The sequence below is a fragment of the Phyllobates terribilis genome, unplaced genomic scaffold, assembly GCF_046119375.1.
Source record: "Phyllobates terribilis strain yellow unplaced genomic scaffold, ASM4611937v1 Scaffold_2__4_contigs__length_985480577, whole genome shotgun sequence".
NCBI classification, from domain to species: Eukaryota; Metazoa; Chordata; class Amphibia; order Anura; family Dendrobatidae; genus Phyllobates; species Phyllobates terribilis.
Window position 1 is genome coordinate 200680643 of NW_027362762.1, and position 16222 is coordinate 200696864.

Sequence of the window (16222 nt, forward strand, 5' to 3'; positions counted from 1 at the left end):
AGTGCAGTTATCTTGTGCATGGACGGTGTGGAGACAGATGAAGAGAAGGGAACAGATTCTGAATAATATTTAGAAGGAGGGAACAGGGGAAAGTTAATTTACTGAGTAGTTAAGGTGGCAGGCTTGTTTAAAGAGATGTTTTTTAAAGCGCGCTTGAAGACATGGGGGCTAGGCATCGCCTGGGGTAGTGCATTCCAGAGAACTGGCGCAGCACGAGAGAAGTCTTGGAGTCGAAGGTGCGAGGTTCGGATTATGGAGGATGTGAGATAAGCTCTTCTGTGAACCCGCCGAATACTATTATTATTTTTTTTTTTTTGAGGGGGGGGTGCGCAACTAGAACTTCTGCTCTGGGTACCCGTGATTTCTATGTACGCCCCTGGATGGGGCTAATTCTCATGCAGATCTGTGACATATCAACTGCACGTCTGCAGTAGAAATTCAAGTGTCAGCCATAGGAAAATCTGGGAACCTTTACTGTGTATGCATTACAAAGTCATGAAAATCATTCTAAAGCAGAGCTGTAGCTAGAGGGGGAGAGGCATTTCCCTATACTATATAGCCAAGCGCCCCACCAGTGTCTTCTTCTCACATGCAAACTTTAGAGCCGCAGAGCCTATTCCAGCTGTTTGCAGCAGAGCAGCTGTAACAGTGCCATTGAGTGTGAACACAAGTGTAGTTAGTGTGATTGTGGGCTGGATATTGTGGCAGCAGATGACAGCGCTGTTAGCACTAGTGCTGAGGTGGACACACTCACTCACACACCCACACTCCAGCCCCGCAGATCCAGGTGGCCGGGAAATCAATGAGTGAAGGTGTTCTGGGCGGAGACATACAGGCAGAGGGGCGGGAGTACGAATGGGCGGGGTCTGTGGCTCCTCCCCCTCTCTCTTAGCCCCACTCTCAGCGCTCTCGGTCCTCTTCTCCTGGCAGCTGTCACCTTCCCTCCATCCCGTTTGCACCATGTTCCGGGCTCCTCTCCTGCTGCTGCTCCTCTTCTCCTCCTCTGCACTGATCCGGGCGGACGCCGAGGAGGAGGACAATGAGAATGGCACCGAGCTGGTGATTGAGACAGTGGTGAGTACAGGGGCACCGGTGCACGTGTGATGTCACCCACAGGTGGCAGCTGCTGTATCCCCCTATACACCCCAGCGCCAGACCTCCCCCACTATGCACACCGGCCCTATATCCCCCAGCACCATACCCCCTACACACGGGGCATATCCTGGTACCACACCATATGCCCGGGCACTGTCTCCCCACATGACGGGCCGCCAGGCTCCCTACTCCTGCAGATGCAATGATACTTGTATGCAGCCACTTATGTGCCCGCAGTGCCCTGGTCCCACATGTGACAGCGCCATACACGTCCATCTACTGCTCCTCTGTGTGCCCAGCACGTGTGTGTGTGGTTATCGGCCCATCTGCCACCTGCTGTGTGTGCCCATCCTCAGTTGTGCCCCCTTTCTGCCCATTCTCTCTGTTGTTGCCCCTCTGTGCTCATCCTGTCCGGTGCTATGCAACCTGTGTCCATTCTCTCTAGTGTTGTGCCCCCGTGCCCATCCTTTCTCGTTTTGGGCATTCCCCTCTTGTGTTGTGCCTCCCCCTAACCACCACCACTACCTTGTGTCCATCTTCTCTGGTGTTGTGCCCCATCTGTGCCCATCCCACTGGTATCGTGCCCCCTGTGTGCCTATCCTCTCTAGTGTTGCCCAGCCACCCGTTGTTGTGCCCATCCTATAAAGTGTTGTGCTCCCTCTATGCCCATTCTCACTGGTGCTGTGCTCGGTCCTTGCCCACTCTCACTGGTGCTGTGCCCACTCTCACTGGTGCTGGGCTCCCTCTATGCCCACTCTCACTAGTGTTGTGCTCCCTCTATGCCCACCCTCACTAGTGCTGCGCTCCCTCTATGCCCACTCTCACTGGGGCTGTGCTCGGTCTGTGCCCACTCTCACTGGGGCTGGGCTCGGTCTGTGCCCACTCTCACTGGGGCTGGGCCCACTCTGACTGGTTCTGGGCCCGGTCTGTGCCCACTCTCACTGGGGCTGGGCCCACTCTCACTGGGGCTGGGCCCGGTCTATGCCCACTCTCACTGGGGCTGGGCCCGGTCTGTGCTCACTCTCACTGGTGCTGTGCCCACTCTCACTGGTGCTGTGCCCGGTCTGTGCCCACTCTCACTGGTGCTGTGCCCGGTCTGTGCCCACTCTCACTGGTGCTGTGCCCACTCTCACTGGTGCTGTGCCCGGTCTGTGCCCACTCTCACTGGTGCTGTGCCCGGTCTGTGCCCACTCTCACTGGTGCTGTGCCCGGTCTATGCCCACTCTCACTGGTGCTGTGCCCGGTCTATGCCCACTCTCACTGGTGCTGTGCCCGGTCTATGCCCACTCTCACTGGTGCTGTGCCCTTTCTATGCCCACTCTCACTGGCGCTGTGCCCACTCTCACTGGCGCTGTGCCCGGTCTATGCCCACTCTCACTGGCGCTGTGCCCACTCTCACTGGCGCTGTGCCCGGTCTATGCCCACTCTCACTGGCGCTGTGCCCACTCTCACTGGCGCTGTGCCCGGTCTATGCCCACTCTCACTGGCGCTGTGCCCAGTCTATGCCCACTCTCACTGGCGCTGTGCCCAGTCTATGCCCACTCTCACTGGCGCTGTGCCCGGTCTATGCCCACTCTCACTGGCGCTGTGCCCGGTCTATGCCCACTCTCACTAGTGCTGTGCCCGGTCTGTGCCCACTCTCACTGGCGCTGTGCCCGGTCTGTGCCCACTCTCACTGGCGCTGTGTCCGGTCTATGCCCACTCTCACTGGCGCTGTGCCCGGTCTATGCCCACTCTCACTGGCGCTGTGCCCGGTCTATGCCCACTCTCACTGGCGCTGTGCCCGGTCTATGCCCACTCTCACTGGCGCTGTGCCCGGTCTATGCCCACTCTCACTGGCGCTGTGCCCGGTCTATGCCCACTCTCACTGGTGCTGTGCCCGGTCTATGCCCACTCTCACTTGTGCTGTGCCCGGTCTATGCCCACTCTCACTTGTGCTGTGCCCGGTCTATGCCCACTCTCACTGGCGCTGTGCCCGGTCTATGCCCACTCTCACTGGTGCTGTGCCCCCGGTGTCTCCTCTCTGTGTCAACCCTTTATATCTCCCACAGGTGAAGCCGGAGTCGTGTGTGGACACCGTGGAGTGGGGAGACACCATTCAGCTCCACTACACGGTGAGTACCTGGTTACTGCTCCCGAGACCACATCTGGGCCTCAGCGGTAACATCTGTAACAACAATCACACGTCAGCACTCGGCCCGGCCTGCACACCCCGGGGGAGGGGACCGTGCGACTGGGGGCGGAGAGCCCGCACTGAGGAGGCCTCCTGACACTGGAGCTCCACGTCACAGCACAGGAAACCCAGCACTTACTACACTTCTCTGTCATCATTCGTGGCTGCCGCGTGGACGCACATTCCTCTCTGAAAACAGCGGGAAAGATATGTACAAGAGTCGAGGAGAATGGAGTCGCATGCAAACCAATCAGATCACGGCTTTTATTTGTGACTCCTCACATGTAGGGTGAGAGTAGGGATCCGATTGGCTGGCACAGTTACAGCTTGTACATGGAGCTATAGACATATTGAATTTATACATACACACACACTGCATATATACACAGACATGCACTTATCTTTTGTTTCCATTATTTTTTAACCTCTTCCCATAGTGGCCAACTTTCGTTTATTCGCTTACATCCATCTTTTCGTCCCCCTATAACTTTTTTTTTATCATTTTTCCTTCACTTTAGCAGTATGAGAGATTATTTTATTTTGCAGTAGAACTTGTACTTTTGAATGAGACTATTCATTTTACTGTACAATGTACTGAAAGCCAAGAAAAATAATGGGCTGAAAAAAAAAACAATTCCACCATTATTTGTTGGCTTTTTTTATGCCGTTCATTCTGTAAAAGTGACATAGCAGTATCATTCTTTATGTCAGTACCTTTATGGTGACTCTAAACTTATGTACAGTAGTTTTGGTTATCAGTTCAGTGGTTAAAAAAAATTGCTTTGTGACGCCATTTTCTATTTTTCCGTCCATGGAGCTGTGTGACTATCTGTCGCTTTTATTGCTCCTATTTCGGGGTACATAAGTTTTGAACATTTTTTAATTCATAAATTTCTATGCGTTTTTTATGCCCTACAGCGATGCCTATGGAGAACACCAGAAAAAATGTCATACCAGATTATGCTACATCTTGAGAAAAAAAATCTCAGGACCCCAGAAAAATGTCACAAGCAAATAATATTATATTTCACTATAGGTTTGGTAACATCTGCCCGTAACACTTTTTGGGGAAAACATGCATAGAAAAATGCCACAACTTTTCCCCAGAAAACACTTAAAACCATTGACTAGCACATGCGCCATACTCTAGAGGACCCAAACCTGGTGTTTCCTCCACTAGTGGATACTGCATTTTGTATTGCTTTTTCCGCAGTCCTTTGATCCATGAGGAAAACTCTTGGACTAGCACATTGACTTACATTGGTCTGTGTGCAGACTGTAAAATGACCGGAATTCCCTTCTTTCAAAAGAAGCCTAGGGGTATGGTTCACACAACTTTTCTTCTGGCGAGATTGGAGTTGGTCGGCTTCAAAAACCGTCTAAAAAATGTTCAGAAACCTCTCAAAAGAATCTTCCTAATAAGTTCTACATCAAAAACAACTTGCTGTGCACATGTTCAGGCTTTTGAGAGTCTTTTAACCACTTCAGGTTTCCAAAGACACCAAGCAGTTAGAAGTAGTGAGCTAGTGAGCGGACTGTTGTTCAGGAGTTTTCCTCTTGGAAGACGATTCAAATTGTACGATAGGAGTGAATGGGAAGGCAAAAAAAAAAAAACAGAAGACACTTGGGCATCTTTTGGAGAGTTTTGTGAGCGTTTCCGCCAAAAAAAAGCTCCACAAAAAATACTTCAGAAAATGTCCTCAAAAAAGGTTTACAAATCCCTCCAGGAAACGCCTGATAATAACCGCTAAAAGATGCTTTAGGCTACGTTCTCACGCTGAGCTTTTGGGGAGTTTTTGATGTTGCAGATTTTCTGCACCATTTCTGCAGCTAGTAAGTAAGAAAAGTTACTTGCATTTTTTCGAAAATACTCACCAAAAACTCCTCTTTGGAACGTAGCCTTACGATAAAAAAAAAAAGATGCTTGGAAAACAGCTTTTCCTGGAGCGTTTTCTGCTTCAAATCCTCATCGTTTTGCCTGCCTGGAAAAAAAAAGTCCTGTGCACATAACTTTAGTGTTTCTTCACTTCAGATGAGGATATTTTTGGATCGTATACCGTCCGTGTGTCATAGAGACGGCTCACAGACCAACGCAAGTGAATGCTGTAATTCTCATGAACATTTTGTTCAGCAAAAAAACCAGCATGCAATATTCCGATCCATTTTTAACATCAGACTCATCCATTAAATTCAATGGATGCTTAAAAATACAGATGCCATATGAACACCAGTAATATAGTTTCTGTTTTTTAACTGATCCCTTGCAATTATTAACATAGAAACGGTTTGTGGTCTCGTATTATTTTTTTAAATTGTTGATGTATAAAACATAAGTCGTAAGCTTGCCATATGGATGTAAAGAACAGACATAATGATGACATACGGATGTGAAAACCGGTCTTACAGAGCAACATATGTATGAAAAATTGGCCTTAGGCCACGTGCACAATTTGAATATTTGGTGAGTTTTTTACCTCAGTATTTGTAAGCCAAAACCAGGAGAGGAACAGTTAGAGGAAAAGTATAGAAACACGTCACCACTTCTGTATTTATCACCCACTACTGGTTTTGGGTTACACATACTGAGGTAAAAAAAAACATCATTGCGTCAGCTGTCTCACACGCTGATTGGTGGAAAAAGGGTCTGGCGGCCCCCTCCTCTACCAATGTATTCACCGCTATCTGCACACTGAGGATGCAGATAGCAATGACAGTGGCAGCCGGGGAGGGCAATGTGCGGCCCGTGGGCCACTGTTTCAGTCCTTCGGCTATCTCGGTCCTCGAGCCGGACTAGGACAGCCAGAGGGCCGAATGTGGCCCACAGACCGCACTTTGCCCAGATCTGGTCTAGTGTATAGATAAATCCATACAGTAAAGTTGGTTAATTTAGGCTCATTCATATGTCAGTTTTTTCATACTGTTGCAGTCTGGGTTTTTCATGGATAGCACTTGTATCTATCCTATTTAGTTCACATGTCCAATTATTTCTTCCCACCGACCAAGCGGTCTACAAAAAGGCACGGAGACTTGTCTGATATTGATCTGATCAAACTCGCCAATGCAAGTCTATGGGTCAGTGAAAAAACTTTGGACAGCACTCAGAATGCCATCCATGTGCTGTCAGTTTTTCACGGATTGTTTGATAGAAGGAAGCTTAGGAAATATCCCATCAGTTTTTTTTGCCTTTGTTATCCAAGAAAAACTGATGAAATTTTGACCAAACTCTAAGGCTGTGTGCCCATGATGCGTTTTTTAAGCGTTTCCGCGTCGGCAAAAACGCTGCAGAAACGCTTAAAAAACGCATGGTAGAAGGCCTGCCATGTTCCCCAATGATAATCCGCATGTGCTGTGCACATGCTGCGGAAATTTCCGCTGCGAATTATCATCGCCGCCAATGACTTGCATTAGAACGCGCCAATTCCGCAAGACTGCATCTGTACTTGCGTAATTGGCGCGTTCTAATGTGCGGATAGTACCCGGGTGTGGAGGAGAGGAGAGTCTCATCCACACCCAGGTACCATTAAAAAAGCTGTAAAAAAAGAATAAAATAAAAAGTAAATATATACTTACCTTCTGGCGGCCCGCGCTGCGCTCCTCCTTGCTTCCCGGCACTTCGCGATGGAATGAAGGACCTGCGCTGACGTCAGAGTCATGTGACTTCACTCTACAGCTGCCGGCAGCCAGGACCGAGCGAAGCAAGACAGCACAGGCCATCAGAGGGTAAGTATATATTTATTTTTTTATCTTTAAACCATCCTTTCGGGTCACACTATATAAATCCATGCCGGTTGCATGGATTTATATAGTGTGACCAAGTTGACAAGCACTTTCCAAGTTATGCTAAAATCGCTTGGAAAGTTCTTGTCAACCCGCATGCGGAAATGCAAGTGAAGAACGCTTCACATCCGCATGTCCCTGGCAGGAAAATGCGTGTACAATCCACATGCGTTTTTTTCTGCCAGGGAGATGCAGAAACGCTCAGGAAAAAATCCTGAGCATTTCTGCATCGTGGGCACATAGCCTTATGGTAAAAACCGATATAGCTGATCAAGAACACTGATGAAACATGGACTGTTTTTTTGCGCACGAGAAAAATCAATGACTTGTGAATGAGCCCTCTAGGCTACATTCAAACATCTGCGTCTGTATTTCTACCCGTGTAAAAGAAGGTTCACAAGAGCGTATGAAAAATCGTCAAGAGTCTCATCCACAGAACTAGGACGATTTTTTCTCACTTGTAATCCGTGTCCAGTTTGTATTTTACAATAGCAGCTATTAATCATTTACACAATCATTTACAGTTTACTATGTTACAGAATTGCAATGTATCCGTAAAATTGTAATGCTGTACATATGGCATCCGTTTTTTTGTGTGCACCCATAGACTAGAATGGGCGATTCTGATCCAACACATGGGAGAAACTAGCGCATGCTGCGTTTTTTTTCACATGCAGATTCGGTCTGTGAAAAAAAACTCTCATCTGCCCTGACCCATTGAATAACATTGATCCGAATGCTGTTTTTTTACAGACGGCTCTTGGACCGAAAATTCTGTTGTGTGAACTTGGCCTAAAATGGATTGTTTTTCTCTCACGTTTTGCATTCATGTTGCATCTGCTTGTTTCTCATCAGTTTTTAAAAACTGAAGAAGGTAGACTCTGAACATTTATTTATCCATTGACTCTTAACAATGTACCAATTAATGATGGATGAAAAACTGAACAAAGGATGTATTCGGTTTTCTATTCCCTTTTAACCCCCTTATAGAAGCCCTCCTATGAAGTTTTTGTTTTTTACTAAATCTGTGTATATGTACATATAGCATGAGTGTATTAACGCCTTCACGACATATGACGTAAATTTACGTTATATGCCGGCTCCCTGACTTTGATGCAGGCTCACACGCTGAGCCCGTATCTTTCGCCTCTAACAGCCACAGGTGGAGTGGTGCTCTGCCCCATCTGTTAACCTGTTAAATCCCGTCGTCAATCTCTAACAGCGACATTTAAAAGACGCCGACAGGGGCGCATGTCATTCCACACTCCCATCTGCGCACCCTTCATGTGATCGTGGGTCGCCGATGGGTTGTCATGACTGCCGAGGGTCTCTTGAAGACCCCCGTGCCTGTCATTACAATCCTCCTGTGAAAGCTTGCCCTTAACTGCCATTCATAGGAGATCGTGACTTTCCCTATACATAGCAATACTGGAGCACTGCTATATATAGCACAATCGATCATATGATTGGAGCTTCAAGTCCCCTAAGGGGACTTACAAATACAGCAAAAAGTGAGAAAAAAGTTTTTAAAAATATGAAAAAATAAAAAACACAAAAGTTCAAATCACTTCCCTTTTTCCCCCTTAAAAATAAAACTATTTAAAAACATAAAAAATAAACATATTTGGTATCGCTGCGTTTGTAAAAGTCTTATTTATCAAAATATAAAATAAATTAATCCGATTGGTAAACAGCGTAACAAAAAAAAAAAAGGAAACCGCCAGAATTACGTTTTTTGGGCCACTGCAACATTGCAATAAAATGCAGTAAGAGGCGATCGAAACATCGTATCTACACCCAAATGATATCAGTAAAAATGTCAACTTAAAATAAGTCCTCGCACAGCCCCATATCCTAAAAAGTGAAAACTTTACGGGACTCAGAAAATGACGACAAAGGCAAAACATTTTTTCCCTAAAAATTTCCATTTTTTTATTTCACCACTTAAATAAAAAAAAAATTAAACATGTTTGGTATCTGCGTACTCGTACCGACCTGGAGAATCATATTGCCAGGTCAGTTTTAAGTAAATAATAATAAAAAAAAAACAATTGTGAAATATTACTTTTTTTGCATATTCAACGCACTTGTAATTGTTTTCCAGTACACTATATGGTAAAATTAATGGTGTAATTCAAAAGTACAACGGCTATATTGACGGAAAATTAAAACAGTTATGACTCTTGGAAAAAGGGGAGGAAAAAACTAAAGAAAAAAACGGAAAATGGCCATGGCATGAAGGGGTTAATATACTCACCTACTGCTACTTTCTCTGGGATCCAGCGCCGCTCCGCTCCTCTTCTCAGTGATGTCACCACGCTGCTGACCTTCCGGGTCATGCTGTGCTCTGTGTGACCCTGAAGTGGCTCTTAGGCCATGTTCACATGTTCAGTATTTGGTCAGTCTTTTACATCAGTATTTATAAGCCAAAATCAGCAGTGGAACAATCAGAGGAAAAGTGTAATAGAAACACGTTACCACTTCTGCATTTATCACCCACTTCTGATTTTGGCTTACAAGTACGGGTGTAAAATACTGACCAAATACTCAACGTGTGAACGTGGCCTTATAATGTAACTCTATGGCGCGTCAGAACGAGGCAAGTAAATAGCAACTAAGTAAAAAATATTAAGTGTGAAAAAATAACGTAAATATATTCCGTCACAAAAAAATGTTGTTATATGTAAAAACGAAAGTAAACAAAAAAAAAAGTACAAGTTTGATGTCGCTTGCATCCGGAATGACCCATGTCGAAAATAAATAGATTAAAAAATGTGAAAAATGTAGCTTCTTCAGTATCCTGACTCAAAAAAAAAATAGAAAAGTGATCAAAATGTCGCAGAGAAAAAATAATGGTATCCCTAAAAACATCATCTCGTCCTGCAAGGAATGCAGCCCGTCAGCTTCTATTTGTGTCTGCCCATCTACCCGGCTGAGTTTGAGACCCCTGGGTTAGAGTATACACTTGATGGTAAATGGCATATTTTAGGTAGAGTTGTGGATCAGTTAGGGGCCTGGAATATTATCCTTGGTTAAAAAGACATTTACTGGTGTACTATAATGTGCCTGGAAGCATATTTCCTTATCTTCTCTAAAGTAAAGAGAATATATCTGAGGGTGCAATATTTTCCCTGAAAATACCCAGCGGTATTGTACAAAACATGATATTGATCTCAGCTTGACTATCCTGTAGGTAAATTCTTGATGGAGGTTCATCTGTGATAAAGCCGCCAATTACTCTCAGAATATGACAGGTTGTGTTAGAAGATGTCTAGAATTGATGACACTTCGCTTTCTATTTTCCTAAAAATAGGACTAGAGCTTCATGAATCTAAAAGAGTAACACCAAGTCTGGCTTTTCAGACAGTGTGAACGGAGCAGTAGTTAGTTATCTGCTGTCATACAGATTTAATGTGATCTGTGTGTCTAGTCACCCCACCATAAAACCCAATATTGACACACCATCAATTGCCATCAAGCAATCTCAGGATGGCTCATGCCAACTTTCAGATATACTGACCGTCGGTGAATGACAATAGGTGGATGGAACTAATGGATCAAAGTTATTCTTCTTGTAGTTGGATTGCTGCACTGCTGCCTTTCTGAGATACAAATATATATTACTGGATATTTATGAAATTCTTTCTAATCCGCACTGCTGCAAACTCTTTCATTCATTTTTCTTCAAGAAATATTAGTTTCTTTTTATAGTAATGTCAGCTTAAAATACTTTCTCAAGAGTCATGCACTATATAACCTACGCACCACATGTAACCAGCATACACTGCGAGACCTGGGTGCCACTTGTCACCAACATACACTGCGGGACCTGGGCGCCACTTGTGACCAACACACAGTTCGATCTGGGCGCCACATGTGACCAACATACACTGCGGGACCTGGGCACCACATGTGACCAACATACACTGCGGGACCTGGGTGCCACTTGTGACCAACATGCACTGAGGGACCTGGGCGCCACATTTGACCAACATACACTGAGGGACCTGGGCGCCACATTTGACCAACATACACTGAGGGACCTGGGCGCCACATTTGACCAACATACACTGAGGGACCTGGGCGCCACATTTGACCAACATACACTGAGGGACCTGGGCGCCACATGTGACCAACATACACTGAGGGAGCTGGGCGCCGCTTGTGACCAACATACACTGAGGGACCTGGGCGCCACGTGTGACCAACATACACTGAGGGACCTGGGCGCCACTTGTGACCAACATACACTGAGGGACCTGGGCGCCACTTGTGACCAACATACACTGAGGGACTTGGGCACCACTTGTGACCAACATACACTGAGGGACCTGGGCGCCACTTGTGACCAACATACACTGAGGGACCTGGGCGCCACTTGTGACCAACATACACAGAGGGACCTGGGCGCCACTTGTAACCAACATACACTGAGGGACCTGGGTGCCACTTGTGACCAACATGTACTTTGTGATCTGGGCTTTATATGTGACCAACACACAGTTCGATCTGGGCGCCACGTGTGACCAACATACACTGCGGGAACTGGGCGCCACGTGTGACCAACATGCACTGAGGGACCTGGGCGCCACTTGTGACCAACATACACTGAGGGACCTGGGCGCCACTTGTGATCAACATACACTGAGGGACCTCGGTGCCACATGTGACCAACATGCACTCTAGGACCTGGGCGCCACTTGTGGCTAACATACATTCTGTGACTTGGGAGTCACTTGTAACCAGCATAGACGTTGGACCTGAGCTGCACTTGTAACCAGCATACACGGTGGACCTGAGCGCCGCTTGTGACTAACATGCACTCTGAGGCCTGGGTGCCAAGTGTTACCAACATTCACCTTCAACTAGATGTGACCAACATGCCCTGTGCAACCTGGGAGACACAAGTGATCCATGATGCCATTCTCTGTAGCTTGGTAAGATAAATAGTGATCATTTTCATATGATTAGAACTGACCCATAGGTGGTGTGGTCACCCATATGTACTGCCCATCGTTCTCATTCAAATGGCTGTGCAACCAAAATTTGATTACATCCACTTCACTGAAAACAATCTAAGGCCACGGCCCCACTATCAGTATTTGGTCAGTATTTTTTCTCAGGAGTGGGAGACAAAACCAGGAGTGGGTGATAAATGCAGAATTGGTGACTTGTTTCTATTATACCTTTTCTCTGATCGTTCCTCACCTGGTTTTGTCTCCCACTCCTGAGAAAAAATACTGATAGTGGGGCTGTGGCTTTAGTTTGAAGATCAACGAAGTAGTCACATTAGGAAGGTTTGTAAGGTGCTATTCACTTTACTCACTTATATAGCACCATTAATTCCACAGCGCTTTACAGACATCATCACTGTCCTCATTGGGGCTCATAACCTAGACTCTCTATCAGTGTGTCTTTGAAATGTGAGTGGAAATCGGAGAACCCAGAAAGAACCCATTCAACCACAGGGAGAACATACATGCAGAACATACAAACTACTTGCAGATGTTGTCCTTGGTGAGATTTGACCTCAGGACCCCCATGATGGCATTGACTCACCCATGGTTTCCTTACGAGTCGTTACTGCATATTGCAACTTTTATATTTCCCAATGTTAAAGTTCTCCTGTGCGTCTTTTTTATCAAATAGAGGGAATGTTTCTTTCTCCTTAGTGTCGAGATCAGATCTTCTTTTTGATGTGAAAAAGACTAACAGGAGAGCAGATCGTCCGTACGCATTACTGTGATTTTGGTAAGTGTGAGTGTTCTGAATACGTATGTTCTGTATATGACTTTCCTGTGTAATTTATGAAATTATCATTACTGTCTGAGCCTGTAATATTTATACATCGTGAAAGATGACTGTATATATTTTAGCTGTGGTCTATATTTGTACATAGACTATACACTCAGGACGGTTGCAGAAAAGACATCAAGAATAGATATAAGTTGAAGGAAGCACTTCTTTTTGAAAATTCAGGCTGATCAGTAGGCAGTATGTTATAGAGGAGAAGGAGCGGAGTAGATTATTATAAAGTTTTTTGAACAATAAATTTTATCTCTCACCTGATGAGGAGGATCATGAAAGGCTTTGTTCTGGATGAATAGAGCAGCAGGTACTTATAATGTTGATGCAGCGAGGTGAACTGGATGGAGCAACGGCGGCTTGATGGCAGCTGGAAGAGCAAAGATGGGATGACAACCTGAAAAATTGAAACTGTTGATACAAGATGGCAGCTGGAAGAACTGAGGTTGTAGGTGCAGGATGGCAGCTGGAAGAACAGGGTCTGTAGATGCAGGATGGCTGCTGGAAGAACAGAGTCTATAGATGCAGGATGGCGGCTGGAAGAACTGAGGCTGTAGGTGCAGGATGGCAGCTGGAAGAACTGAGCCTGTAGATGGAGGATGTCAGTTGTAAGAACAGAGGTTGTAGGTGCAGGATTGTAGCTGTAAGAATGGTGGCTGTAGAGACTCAAAGGCAATTGGAGGAATGGAGGCTTTAAAGACTAGAGACTAGGAAGACTGAAAAAGCAGAGTCGTGTCAATGGCACAGTAGTGTTTATCAAGACACCTGCTTAACAAAGTTGTAACATAGCCTAACATTGAAGCAGAGCTGGGTTTGGAAAATCACTTAGAAAATAAAGCAGAACTGGTGCAGGGAAGCAGATAACAAAATTGTGTGGATGCCAACTACCTGAATACCCAGACAGCAATCCGCTGCCTGAACTAGCCTGTAAAGTCAGAGAGCATGAAATCAGATTTATGCGCTGGTTTGCTACAACAACCCGGCGCACCGAAGAGCAGAGAGAGCTAATGACAGGTGGAGGAGGCAGCGCCTACCACAGGATTCAGGAGAGGAAACAATACGATTAAATATAACATAATTTATTGATATACAGTGACAAGCAAAAGGGTTTTGAACTTTTGACTTTCAGGCTCCATATTTCACCGTCCATTACTGCTTTGAACGTGATACTGCCATCATTTTATAGACAATCATCTTGACTATCTCATACATAAATTTGACTTGCAACTTTTTAGCATATGATTAGTTATGCAGATTCTTGTCATGCCACTACATTGTTACTGTTTTGCTCCTAACAATCTAAATAAAAAATTGTATTATTTTGTTAGTATTTTTTAAATCCGCCTTTGTCTTTCAACACTGCCTAAATCTGTATGGGCATGCTCTCGATCAGATTTAAACATGTCTCTATCGACATCTGATCCCAGGTCTCTTTTACATGTTCCCAAAGTTGGTGCATACTGGTCGACTCACTTTTGGTATGTATACAGCTTTTTCTTCAACTCTACCCACAAGTGTTCAATTGGGTTGAGGTCTGGGGACTGTGGGGGCAAATCCAGCACCTCTACTTCATTGTCATTGAACCATTTCTTTGCCAATCTCGACGTATGCTTTGGGTCGTTGTTCTGCTGGAACACTATGACATCCTTTTAATGTGGAAACCTGTATAGAAAGTTTTAAGAGAAACTCAAAGGGTTTCACACGTTTGCCAGTTTTGATCAAATCAGGGAGTTGATTGATCGGTGACAAGAGAACACACAACCAATTCTGTGGCCCAGACTTGTCTGCCCTCAGATGCCTTGTTACAAGTTTTGATTACAAACCACAAAGACAAGTAAAGTGGGAGTGGCTTACATTACGTTACCTAAAAAGGGAGATAAGTTGGGAAAAACAAGTTCATAAATCATGTCTTCTGCTGCATTCCTTAGGAAGCTGGTTATATCTAGTTTATGATACATTCAGAAACGAAGGAAGGCTTTAATACATCTCTATATCAGAGACAACACCCTGCTTTTATGAATAACACTTATAAAGCTAATATTAAAATCCAAAATTATCAAAGATATATGAATTGTCTAAATAATAAAGCAAAGTATAAATATTTACCATAACAATTTTCATACCCATAGTACTTGATTGTACAAAGTAACTCGTCTTGTAGGATACTCACATATAGCTCAGCATCGATCCTGGTCAAGTATCCAACGCCTTTGGCTGTGAAACAACCCCATATCATCAGGCTTCCTTCACCGAACTTGACAGTTCCTTCAATTTTTCTATCCGTTAGCCCCTTTTACCCTTGTTTCTTCCAGACCCATTTGCCCCCATCAGAGCTTAGTCTATTGACTTTTGTCTCATTGCTCCAAATCACCTGTTTCCAATCTTCTACTGTTCACTTTTTGTACTTTTTTGCAAACTCGAGCCGACTCTTATGACGATATTAAAGTCGAGACTTCACCTTTTTTGAGCCACCATTCAGGACTTGTGTAATATGCGTTGCACGATGCTTGCACTGACTGACGTCTGTGAACTCACTATTACGAAGCATACGAGTCATCTCCACTGCTGTGTTTGTTGCACCGGAATTGATAGACCTTGTGATGAGCCAACTTGTTAACTCTGATATTTTGCCTGGACATTCACCTCTTAGCTTTTGAATGGATGGACAGACTTCATTTTGTGTTCTTCCAACTGTCCTGGCACTCACATGATGCCATTTGGAAATTTTCTTGGCCGAGAAACAGCTGTTGATGAGCTGGATGATGCTGTGTGTCTTTTCTTGGGAAATCTTCATGGCTGCTCCTTCATTCGAACCAGTGATCTTTCGCTTGGGAATGAACCTAAAAACACACTGAGCTATTAGGGAATGTGAGATCAGGTTATATTTTGTAGCATACAGGAAGAAAAAGATTTTTCCACCACCAGGAGCAAAACAGTACCAATGCAGTGACCTGACAAGAATCTGCAGAACTAATCATATGCTAAATAGTTGCAAGTCAAATTTATGTATGAGATAGCCAAGATGACTGTCTATAAAATGATGGTAGTCTCATGTTAAAAGCAGTAGTGGATGGTTGGATGGTGAGATATGGAGTCAAAGTCAAAAGTTCAAAACATTCTTACCCTTTTACTCTTCACTGTACATCGTTGATAACTGTGAGTTTAGGAATGTAGTGGGTGGTTTCTACACAAAGATTGACTGCCTTCAGTGTATGAGTGCATTCAGATAGTCATCAGTCACTGAGTAGGACCACCCACTGGACTCCTAAGCTCACAATCAGCAAGGGTTTACATCAATAAATCATAAGTTATACAGAATTTATTCCCATAAAATTTATTATGAATCTGCTCATCTCTTACTTTTCTGTAACA

The 16222-nt window shown here is 44.9% G+C and overlaps 1 protein-coding gene across 1 annotated transcript in view; it reads left to right on the plus strand.

Annotated features, from left to right (window-relative positions):
- Nucleotides 1-846: 846 nt before the first annotated feature.
- Nucleotides 847-16222, plus strand: part of FKBP11 (FKBP prolyl isomerase 11) — a 50470-nt gene continuing 35094 nt past the window's right edge. Inside the window, exons 1-2 of the mRNA XM_073663789.1 lie at nt 847-1074; nt 3147-3209. Coding sequence (XP_073519890.1) covers nt 856-1074; nt 3147-3209 — 282 coding nt within the window. The 5' untranslated portion in view covers nt 847-855. The remainder of the gene's footprint in view (nt 1075-3146; nt 3210-16222) is intronic.